General features: G+C 37.8%; 1 protein-coding gene across 5 annotated transcripts in view; it reads left to right on the forward strand.

Moving 5' to 3' along the window:
- Positions 1 to 11,945, forward strand: part of LOC114031465 (mitogen-activated protein kinase kinase kinase 4) — a 135,306-nt gene that overhangs the window by 30,418 nt on the left and 92,943 nt on the right. For 3 of the 5 annotated variants that reach the window (XM_027846537.1, XM_027846541.1, XM_027846542.1), the window contains exon 2: positions 6,584 to 6,774. In XM_027846537.1, the coding sequence (XP_027702338.1) occupies positions 6,584 to 6,774 (191 nt within the window). Of the gene's footprint in view, positions 1 to 6,583; positions 6,775 to 11,945 lie in introns of those variants that run through there. The other 2 variants (XM_027846540.1, XM_027846538.1) reach the window with 1 other exon arrangement.

Consider the following 11,945-nt stretch of genomic DNA (forward strand, 5'->3'; position numbering starts at 1 on the left):
TGTACATAGTTGTTAGCATGTTGTTTAACATTAAACTGTGAGCTCCTTGAGAGCAGGGGCTAGTTTTTATCTTTTTTGTATCCCCAGTGCTTAGCCTGGCACACAGTAGGTGTTTAATAAATTTTTGTTGACTTGTATTTGTAAATAGTAACATGGAATTTCTTGAAATATTCTGTAATTCTCTTGGATTTCAGTTGGTTTTCCTTTTGGTGGAGATGTGAACTGCCTGTTCATATCTGCTGACTATCAATTGGGGGAATGATTCATATTCTTATAGATTTGACAAGATTTTTTTATATACTTGAGATATAAGACCTTTATCTGAGAAACTGTCTATAAAAATTTCCCCCATTTTTCTGTTTTCCTTCTGGTCTTGGCTACATTTGTTTTATTTGTACAAAACCTTTTTAATTTAATGTAACCAGGATTAGCCATATTACATCTCACAATGCTCTCTATTTCTTGTTCATAAATTATATACCTCTCTGTAAGTCTGATAAAGTAGTATGTTCCATGTTCTTCAAATTTTCTTTTAATATCTCCCTTTATATCTAGGTCATCTATCCATTTTGACCGTTATCTTGGTAAATGGTGTAGCATTTTAGTCTATACCCAATTTCTGCCATACTGCTTTCCAGCTTTCCCTACTGCACTCAAATAATGAGTTCTTGTCTTGAAAACTTAAGTTTTTACACTTGTCAAACACTAGGTTGCTGTATGCATTTGCTGCTGTAGATCGTATGTCTGTTCCATTCCTCTGATCTATTTTCTATTTCTTAGCTAGCACCAGATAGTAGTAATTACTACTTTATAATGTAAGATCTGGTACTGTTAAACCTCCTTCCTTTACATTTTTTTCCCATTATTTCCTTTGATATTCTTGACCTTTTGTTCTTCTAAATGAATTTTATCATTTTTTTCTATTTCAGTAAAATAATTTTTTTGGTAGTTCAGTTGATTTGCTGCTTCTTCTACTTTGTCTGACCTTGGGCAATTCATTCAGCCTCTTTGTACCTCTGTTTCCTTTTCTGTGAAATAAGTAGATTGAATTGGGTGATCTCTAAGGTCCCAGGTGATCTCTAAGGGCAGCCAGGTGGCACAGTGGATAGAGTGCCAGGCCTAGAGTCAGGAAGACCCATCTTCCTGAGTTCAAATCTGGCCTCAGACACTTACTAGGTGTGTGACCCTGGGCAAGTCACTTTAACCTTGTTTTTCCCAGTTGCTCATCTGTAAAAAACAAGCTGGAGAAGGAACTGGCAAACCACTCCAGTGTCTGCCCAGAATACCCCAAATGGGGTCACAGAGTTGGGTTTTTTTTTTGTTGTTGGTGGTGGTTTTTTGGGGGGGGGTTGGGCAATGGGGGGTTAAGTGACTTGCCCAGGGTCACACAACTAGTAAGTGTTATGTGTCTGAGGCCGGATTTGAATTCGGGTCCTCCTGAATCCAGGGCTGGTACTCTATCCACTGTACTACCTAGTTGCCCCCTACAAAGAGTTGGACAAGACTGAAACAACTGAATAACAGTAATTGAAAGATAGTTCTTTATCCCTGGTCTTAATAAGCCTCATATCCTCAAGAGTCTTACAGTATTGTTGGCAAGACCTGTAGTCAAGAGATATCTATCTGTATATACATACATAGTAATATATACCAAAATAATAGCATAGTCATGTGCCAAAATATTAGCTTAGGTCAGAGAAGAGAATGGTAATACTTTAAAAGAGTATTATATAGATTAATGCTGTTTTTAAAAGATATATTAATAGAAGATCATGGTTCTTCAAAATAATGGTACTATTAAATATTAAAACGTTATTTATAGTCTAGGTTAGAGGCATTAAACAGCATTTCATGGCAATACTTGTGACTGAACCAGATTAAAATGTAATTGGGAAGTATTTTTTAAAATTAAAAAATACATTAGAACATAGATAATGTTAATATGTGTTTTTCTAAGTTAACATGCATCCTGTAGGGATCTAAATTAAACAGTAGAGCTACTGGAGGCAGTTAGGTGGCACAGTTAACGGTAACTAGAGTTAACAAAGATCTGAGATCAAGTTCAGCCTTAGACATTTAACAACTGTGACCTTGGGCAAGTCACTTCTGCCTGTCTCAGTTTCTTCAACTGTAAAATGGGGATTATAATAGCACCTCCCTCAGGGTTGTTGTGAAGAACAAATGAGAATATTTTTAAGATGCTTTAGCACAGTGCCTTGACACATAGTGGGTGCCTAAGAAATTATTGTTCCCTTCCCTTATTTTCTATTTTCTTATTCAATTATCATTTAAATTTTTACAAACTTTTGGAAAATTCACCCTTTAGGAATTAAAATTGGATAATCTACATTTTAAAATAACTTGGCACCTCCTTTAGTTTGGACACTGAAGTGTTATCACATGTATTAAAATTGATTTGACATGCTGTTGCTTTATTAATGATTGATTGTGAACCAACCACATTTCAAACCAATGTGAATGTTAAGCTTTCGACTGAAGATGTCATATCATAGAAAGACATTAAACACATAGCTTTAGCTTTACAAATATATATACAGTGCAGTTTACTTTTATATTATGAATCAAAGTGTTGGCAGTATTGCATGATATTTTTACTTCCTTGATTCCTGTGATTCCTGATGAGTCAAGATGATTATATTACAGTTTCCTTTATATAACTTGTGACTGTTTTCATCCATTTTGAAATGTTACTTTTATATGCCATTAAAATAATCAAAATAATTAAATTAATAATTAAATAATTTGGAAACATTTTGGAAAGAGTTATTAGTCTACATTTCTTAAACATTGTGGGGCTTTAGAAAAAAGACTGTTCTTTTCCTTTAAGTAGATGCCAAAATTGAGTTTTAACAGAATGATTAGATAATTTATCTTTTTGTTTACATATGGGAACAGAGTCCTTAGAGGAAATTCTATAAGTAGGCATCTTCAAAGTAGAGGGGTATTCAAACAGAAGAACAATAAAATGCATCTTTGTGTCTGGAAATTTAACTCTTAAACTCCCCCCAGTTTACAGTATAAGGCTCTTAACCAAATTATCTTCACTTATAGATTGCTTAAGAGACACTGAGGTATTAAAATTCACATTCTTTCTTACCATTTCACTCCTGTTTTCACTCATTTAGTGGAAACTGTCCCAATTTTGGAGCCAGAGTCTCTAAACCACTTTTTTCATTTGCAAAAAGATTGGATTAGGCTACTGGACCTGAGGTCCCTTCCAACCTTCAGTCTGTGATTATTTCCTATGCCAAACATAGCTTATGTCCTCAGCATTCTTCATAAACCAGATTTATTAATGCTCTTTGTAAATGTAAATTCTTTTATACTGTTATTTATTTTACAGACCTGCTTCCATCATATATATGTATAAGTATATATATATGTATATGTGAATATATATGTTCTTTTGTAATTTAAACTCCTAAGTTTTCAGTCAACAAGGAAGCATTTAGTAACCTCCAATAGATACCTTTTTAAAAAGTGTTAATAAAACCAGAATAATTGGTGGTTTATGAATAATCACACTACTACTATTCCAAATACTGTACTTTGGAAATTATCTTTTGTTGCAGACTTCATAATGTTTTTTAATGATTTTAGACTAAAGTTACAAGGCAAAATAGTATTTATATGCAAAACTTGTACCACAATAAAGTCAGTTTGATGAAAATTCGGGTTGTTTAACAAGCAATATCAAGCTGCTCTGTATACTTCTGTGCCGTCAGAAGTTAAGAAAAAAATTTAAATCTCCATTTCCACACTTTTGTGCAAATAAAATTTCTAAATCACACAGCTGTGGTTTTTTGGATCTCAGTGCAAGTGCAAAAGAAATTACCATATTTTAAAATTCATTTAACTGTGCAATTGAAGTACTACCACTTAACCTTCAATTGGATGTGATGAAAAGTAAATATCGAGAGAAGAGTAATATAATTCTATAAATGCCTTTTAAGTTACAAATATGCTGAACTAAATCGTATGCAAAGACATTTTCAAATGTCAGGTGAAATATGTAAAATCTCATTACGGAATGATATCAACAGATAAACATTTGCATTCAATTTTGATGATGAGAAAAATCTAACTTCAAACCCTAATGAAGCAAAATGTTATCTTACCCCAAAAGTACATTTTTTAATAGGTAGACCTGTGCTACAAAAATTGTGCTCAGTTACTATAATTATTATTATTTTGAATTTTGTCCAAAAATTTGTGGAAAAGTTTTTCCTTTAGTTATATAAGGACCTATTTTAAAGGACTATATTATATAATAGTCTTGGGTTTTGTCTTTTGACTCATAAAGCCTAATATTTACTTTCTGGTGCTTTACAGAATAAGTTTGCCACCCCCTGGGATAGAGAGCTGGTCTTGAACCCAGGAACTTGTATTCAAGGCCTGCCTTTGGCATTTGTTGCTAGCAAGCCACTTGGTATCTCAGTGCTAAGGCAGTTGCAGAGAAGGTGCCGACTTAACCTTGGGAGGCTTCTCATGCCAGTGAAATGACAGATCCAGGCCCTATTCCTATTTCTAATTGTCTTTTTAAGCTATTTCTAGTTGTCTTTTTAAGCTATTCTCTTCTGCACGTTTTGTAGTGATAGGATTTTATCTGGGCCCTAAAGTAAGTGTGGGAAGCCAGGAACCAGGGATGAGGAGGGAGAACATTCTACACATGGAGATAGTCAGTGAAAATGCACTGTTGTTTGGTTGTTTCAGTTGTGTCCAAATCTTTTGACTCTATTTGAAGTTTTCTTGGCAGAGATACTTGAGTGGTTTGCCATTTCCCTTTCCAGCCCATTTTATAGAGGAGGAAACTGAGGCAAATGGAGTTAAGTGCTTGCCCAGGGTCATGTAGCTAAGCTAGAAAGTATCTGAGGCCAGATTTGAACTCACGAAAATGAGTCTTCCTGACTTCCTGATGGGAGTGTGCTGGTAAAATAAAATGTTGCAGTATTTTCTTTTCCTTTAAATAGGCAAAAAAATTATATAGACTGTTGCTCAGAAGAGTTCTTTTCCTCCTGTCTAATCCCATGTCTTCTGGGAAGTTGTTTTTATCTTATGTACTTTCTTGTCAAAAAATGGATTAGATCTAAATGGCCAGAGATATTGTAAAGGGAATTCATGTTTTAGGTCAAAGTTAGATTTGATGACTTTTCAAGTTCTTTCTGGTTCTAGGATTTCATAATTACACTTGAAAAATCAAAATTGAAATTAATTAGAGCCTAAATATGATTTTGAGAAAACAATTACCAATTTGTTATATATTTTGGTATTAGTTTTATATTATAAAATTTCCCTTTAATTTTATAAAAGACCTTAAAAATGACCAAAGTTGTTTTAGTATCTCAGAAATAGTGTAGCCTAAGAAGTCATGTATTAACAAAACTTGTTTCTAGATCAGGAGTTCTTACCCTAGGATTCGTGAACTTTTTATTATTTTGATAAATGTATTTCGTTATAGTGTGCTTTGTAACCATGTGTATTTAATTTTATGCATCTAAAAACATTGTTCTGAGAGAGGCTCAGACTAGCATAGGAATACATGCATGACTCCAAAAAAAAGTTTAAAAATCCATGTTCCAGGAGAGGATAAGACTTAATGGAGCAAGGGAAAGAGCCTTGAATTTGGAGTTAGAAGGCTGTGTTTTGAGCCCTTTCTCTAGCTATTTCACTTACTAACAATGTGACCTTAAGCACAGTGTTAGTAAGTGACACCTTGAACAAGTCTTTGTTATGAAATTATGGGATTTTGTTTGTTTGTTTGTTTTTGCTTTTTTTTGGTGAGGCCATTGGGGTTAAGTGACTTGCCCCAGGGTCACACAACTACTAAGTGTTAAGTGTCTGAGACTGTATTTGAACTCAGGTCCTCCTGACGCCAAGGCCAGAGCTTTATTCACTGTGCCACCTAGCTGCCCCATGAAATTATGTTTGGGGGGTAAAAAAAAAAACAACCCTGGGTTTTTTTTACCCTTATATTCCCTGAGTATTTGAATACATCCCTATCCAAGCACATAGGAGAAGGGAAGTAGGACACTGGTTATGAGCATGTATTTTTTTTTTTTTTTTGCTGATAACTAGTATGTTGGGCTTCATAAAGTAGTCCTTTAATTTCAGCTCTGGATTTGTTTTTGAGGAAAAGTAAGAAGTAAGACTTTGAAATGCCAGGCAGGATTGTACTTGTCTCATTACCTAGGTTTGACACTAGCTCACTGACAGTACATTTTTAGTTTTAATTTATATTATGTAACTTAAGCATTAAAAAAAGTTTTTAAAAATGTTTGATGAAAATATTTTAAAACTTTTGGTATATGAGCCTTACGTGGAATCCTCTCTGTTTATGTGCCTGACAGATATTTGCTATTTCTTCATTGCTAAGAACAGCAGGAAGTTGAACTTTTGACTCTGCTTTTTGGTGTTAAAAAGTGTTGTAAAAGAATTATAACAAATGAAAGGAGACTATATAAGAAAGATTGAGACTAGGAATGGAAGAGCATTTGAAAATTATAAATTAACTAATCATCTTTGACTAAAATTTTACATTACTCTTTTTCCTTTTCTTTCTTAGGCAGGAGTGCAAATTGGGAGATGCTGCTTGCAAAAACTCTGAATCTGATCCAGAGGAGTTTTCAGATGAAACAAATACTGAAAACCTTTATGGCACCTCTCCTCCCAGCACACCTCGACAGATGAAACGTATGTCAACAAAGCACCAGAGGAATAATGTAGGGAGACCTTCTAGCCGCTCCAGTTTGAAAGGTGTGTCTTTTACTTGAAAGGATATATCCGAAAGGATGTAGAGCTTACCAATACTTAAATCTTTAGAAAACATTAATTTGTTGATTCCTTATATAGAATGCATAATTCTAATGTTGCCCTGGCCTTTTCTGTTTTCAAGCTAAGGGGAGAAAGTGTTCTATTCTCTTGGCCATTGTATCAAATAGTTGTATGGGTGGGTGATGGGTTCTTTAAATCCCTTTCTTTCCCTGGTATTTATTCTTATTTCTTCTGGCACAGAAAGGAAGCTTGTAGGATCTCTGATAAGTGTGGCATGGTATTTCCATCTATGCCAACTTTTCACAGGAGGGTTCTAGAGCCATTGTTTTGTACTATTTTCCTCCCTAAATTCGGCCAGCTCAGGACCTTATAGTATAATCCAGTATACCCTCAGGATAGTAGGGCTCTCTTTTCTTAATTCTAAAGAGTAAACATTGTGTTCTAGAGTAGGCATCCAAATTCCTTGTTGTCCACTTATTAGGGGAGTCCAGTCACTTAATAAGCATTATTAAATTTCAGGCACTGTGCAAGGCGCAGGGGATACAAAGATCAAAACTGAGACAATCCTTGCCCTTAGAAACTTAGATTCTCTTAAAGGTATATAAATGTATACTTACAGTATAAGTACACACAGAATAAATACGGGTTATTTAGTGGGGAGGGACACAAGTAATTGAGAAATCAGAAAGATTTCACATGGAAGGTAGTGCTTTAGCTGAGCAAATCATTTAATAAGAAATTATGTTTTGAAAGACCAAAAAACCCTCTAGATTCCCCCCCCCCACTTTGCCTAAGTATTTGAATACAGCCTTATGTAAACAAATAGGAGAAGGGGAGTAGGGCACTGGTTATAAGCGGAAGTAAAAGATTCTCTGAGGCAGAGGTGAAGAAGGAATACATTCAATCAATAATCCGTAAACATTTTTTAAGCACCTATTATGTGCCAGGGATAAGGGATGGACAGAAAGTAGGTAATGGAATGCCATATTTGGGGAGCAAAGAGAAAGCTGAGTGAGCTGGACAGTAGAGTTTGGGAAGGGTAATAGTAACAATAATGAGGTTAGAAAGATAAGTTGGAATTCTCTGCTGCTACACCATCATTTCCCACATGATCTCCAGCCTCTTGAGGGGAGAGAAGAGGTAAGATGGGGCCTTCCACTGACCAGATGCAGTCCAGTAGCTTCGCTGTCTGTGTGCCTTCAGTCTCATGTTACGTGTGTTTCCGAGAAGAGGAGAGGCTTTCCATCTTGTAGCTCCCATCTCTTGCCTGATCTCCAGTCTTCAGTAGGGGTAGGAGCCTCTAGAGGGAAGAGGAGAGGAGAAATGAGAGGTCTTCCATCTCATGCTGCTTATGTTTCCAGCCTCTGCTGGAAGAGGAGGGGCTCCTTTCACTTAATGATTAAGAAATTCACACCTGGTCATTTGCTTTGCTACCATATCATGCTGCTTATGTTTCCAGCCTCTGCTGGAAGAGGAGGGGCTCCTTTCACTTAATGATTAAGAAATTCACACGTGGTCATTTGCTTTGCTACCATATCCTCTCTAAGTCATCATCTAAACCCTGTTCCCCATCTTCCGCTACCCGATTCCTTATTATTTCTCCTCAGCCCACTCACTCCAACATCCCACCTAAATGCTACCTATTTATTCAGCTGTGCCCTCTGGAATGCCTGTTCCAAAGGCAACAAATTTGCTCTCATCTTAAATCTTTTCCTTTCCCACTCCTTCTGTCTGCTGGCTATTGCTGAGACCTGGCTCCTCTGTGATGACACAGCCTCTCTATCCATCCTTTCCAGCACTGGCTACATTTTCATTCATTTCCTCTCAGCTTACTGGTTAAGGGGGTGCAGGGAGAATACTCCTTGCTCTCCACTGCTGCTTCCAGGTTCTTCTACCTCCTTCACTCTGTTTGAGGTCCACATCTTCCACCCAATCAAAATTCTGGTGGCTGTTGTCTTGCAGACCTCCAGAATATTTTCTTCCTCAATGGGTTCAGTACCTGGTTCATAATCTTTCCTCTACATCTCTGGCCCTCATACTAGTGGACTTTAACATGCCTCTTGTTATTCCCCTAAATACCTTAATCTCCTTTCTCAACCTGCTGATTTTCCATGACTTACTCTTCCATCCTACTTTGGCCATACACAGAGGTCATATCCTTGATCTTGCCATCACAGACAAAAGCATTATCTCTCTGTTGAAGGACTCTGAAATTCTGTTATATAGTCACAATCTGTTGGCTTTGCATTTTCCTTTGCCTTCTCATACCAAACCCTCCTCTTTATCTCACCATGACTTCTAGTCCTCATTTTTCTCCCAGGCCTTCACCTCTGCATTACCTTTCTCTTCTTCTTTCCGTACTTGACCCCTTGGTGAACCAGTTCAACTACACACTGTCCTTCTCTCTTGAATCCTTGTCTCCCTTATGATTTCACTAGTTGTGGCACATTAGTAGGGTGCCAAGCTTCAGCCTTGGATCGCTTCCATCATCTACTGCCTTTGCTCCTACACACCTGCTGTTGGAAGTAGGTGAGGAAAATCATACTATGGTTCTAATTGGGTCCACTACAAATTAATGTCATAAAACTGCACCCGGGCCCTTCCTGCTGTTAGGCAATCCTTCTATACCTCCCTTCTATCTTCTATATCAATTCAGTATCCCATTCTCCATAGTGGCTCTTCCAAATCTTTTTATTCCTCCTCAGACATCCATGGCTTCCCTGTTCCCTGCCCTCTCAGCTGAGAGCTTTGCCTCATATTTTACTGAAAAAATTGAGTCCATTTACCAAGAATTCTCTCTTCTCCCTTCCTCCTCATCTCATATCACTTTCCTCTTTTACCTCTGTCTTACCCGAATAGACTGCCCTGCTTCTTTCCAAGGCGAATCCCTCCACATGCATAAGTGATCTCATTGTATCCTGTCTTCTCCAGCAGATTGACTGTTCTGCCATTCTTACCCCATCAGTTATCTTCTGTCTCTTCCTGTCTTTTGGCTGCTCCCCTATATTGCCGCAAAACATGCCCATGTCTATCCCATCCTCAAAAAAAAGTGTCATTTGATCTCTCCATCTCTGATAATGATTGTCCTCTTTAGTGCTTTGTGACTAAACTACTTGAGAAGGCTATCTACAACGAGTGCCTCCACTTCTGTCTTCTCTCTTTTTTTTTTTTTTTTGGGCTAGGCCATGGGGTTAAGAGACTTGCCCAGGGTCACACAGCTAGTAAGTGTTATGTGTCTGAGACTCAATTTGAACTCAGGTCCTCCTGAATCCAGGGCCGGTGTTCTATCCACTGTGCCATCTAGCTGCCCCCCTCTTCTCATTCTCTGTTTAATACTTTACAATCTGGTTTCTGACCCATTATTTCACCAAAGCTGCTCTCTTCAGAGTTACCGGTGATCTCTTAGTTGCCATAAATCTAATGACCTTTTGTTAATGCTTATCCTTCTTGACTTCTTTGCAGCCTTTCACACTGTTACCACCTTTTTTTCCTTGATGCTCTTTTCTCTTTAGGTTTTTGGGATACTGTTCTCTCCTGGTTCTCCTTCTACCTATCTGGCCATTCCTTCTCTGTCTCCTTTGCTGAATCTTCATTCAGGTCATGCCCACTAACTAACCATGGCGTTGTTTGTCCTGGACCCACTTCTCTTTTCCCTCTATACTACTTCACTTGGTGATCTTGTCAGCTCCCGTAGATTTAGTTAGCATTTATATGCTCATGATTCTCAAGTCTGCTTATCCAACTCTTATGTGTTGACCTCCATTCTTAAATATTCAGCTGCTCTTCAGACATCTCAAACTGGATGTTCCATAAACATCTTAAACTCAGCACATCCCAAACTGAACTCGTTACCTTTCCCCCCAAACCTTTTTCCTTCACAGCCTCCCTGTTACTGTCTAGAACATCGCAGTCTTCCTAGTTCCTCAGGCTCACAACCTAGATATTCTGCTCTACTCCTCGTTATCCCTAACCCAGTCTTTTGCCAAGGCCTGCCAGTTTCACCTGCAATATCTCTGGAATATACCTCCTTCTTTCTGACACCATTATCGCTCTGGTGCAGGCCCTCATCACCTCATACCTAGGCTATTGCAAAAGCTAGCTGGTTGGTCTTCGAAGGCCTACTCCTTCATGATGTTGCTCTGGAATAGGCACCTCTTACTAGAGTATGTTTTACTATGGTTCTGCCATGTGGCAAAGGAGGTGTGTTGATTCTGTGTAGCCATCAGTAACTACCCCAAGGACAGACATATTACTTCAGTAGATGAGGGAAGTGTCTCCTTTTGTCTAATTGCATTAATTTGTTCTCTTCAGTAGAAAGGCACATTTAAACTCAATATACAGAAAACCTTATTAACTCATATACTTAGTTTCTCCTTCACTCCTGTCTCAAATGAAGAGGTAACTGTTCTTCTTTCCAAGACGGAGCCCTTGCACAGGTGATCTCATTCTATCTCATCTTCTCCAGCTGACTGTCCCTTTATTATCCCTATTCTCTACTTAATCTGTCTCTCCCTGTGTGCTATCTGCTTTTTTACTGCCTAAAAATATTCCTGTCTCTGCCGTCCTCCAAAACCCTCACTTGATCTATCCATCTACCTAGCTATTATCCTAAGTCTTTCCTCCCTTTCATGACTAACTCCTTGAGAAGGCCATCTACAATCAGTGCCTTCATTTCCTCTTCTCATTCCCTTCTTGCTCTCCAATTTGGCTTCATCATTCAAGTGAAACTGCTGTCTCCACAGTTACTAATGTTTTCAGTGGCCAAATGGCCTTTCCTCAGTCCTCATTCTTCTTGATCTATCTGCAGTCTTTGACATGGTTGATCATTCTTTTCTCTTTCATTCTCTCTTCTCTCTAGGTTTTTGTGACACTACTCTCTTGTGGTTGTCCTCCTGCCTATATGACTCTTCCTTCTCAGTAGCCTTGGTTGGATTTTCAGCCTGCCCACACCTGATAACTCTGGGTGACCCTGAAGCTCTGCCCTGGCCATATTCTTTTCTCTCTCTATGCTGTTTCATTTAGTGATCTCATTAGCTCCCAATGATTCAACTATCATCGCTGTGCACTTGATTCTTAGATCTATACATGTTTATTGATTGATCTATTTATCCAGACCTAACCTGTCTCCTAACTTTGATTTTCTCCTCTCTAGC

Source organism: Vombatus ursinus, unplaced genomic scaffold, assembly GCF_900497805.2.
Source record: "Vombatus ursinus unplaced genomic scaffold, bare-nosed wombat genome assembly UNPS02015175.1, whole genome shotgun sequence".
NCBI classification, from domain to species: domain Eukaryota; kingdom Metazoa; phylum Chordata; class Mammalia; order Diprotodontia; family Vombatidae; genus Vombatus; species Vombatus ursinus.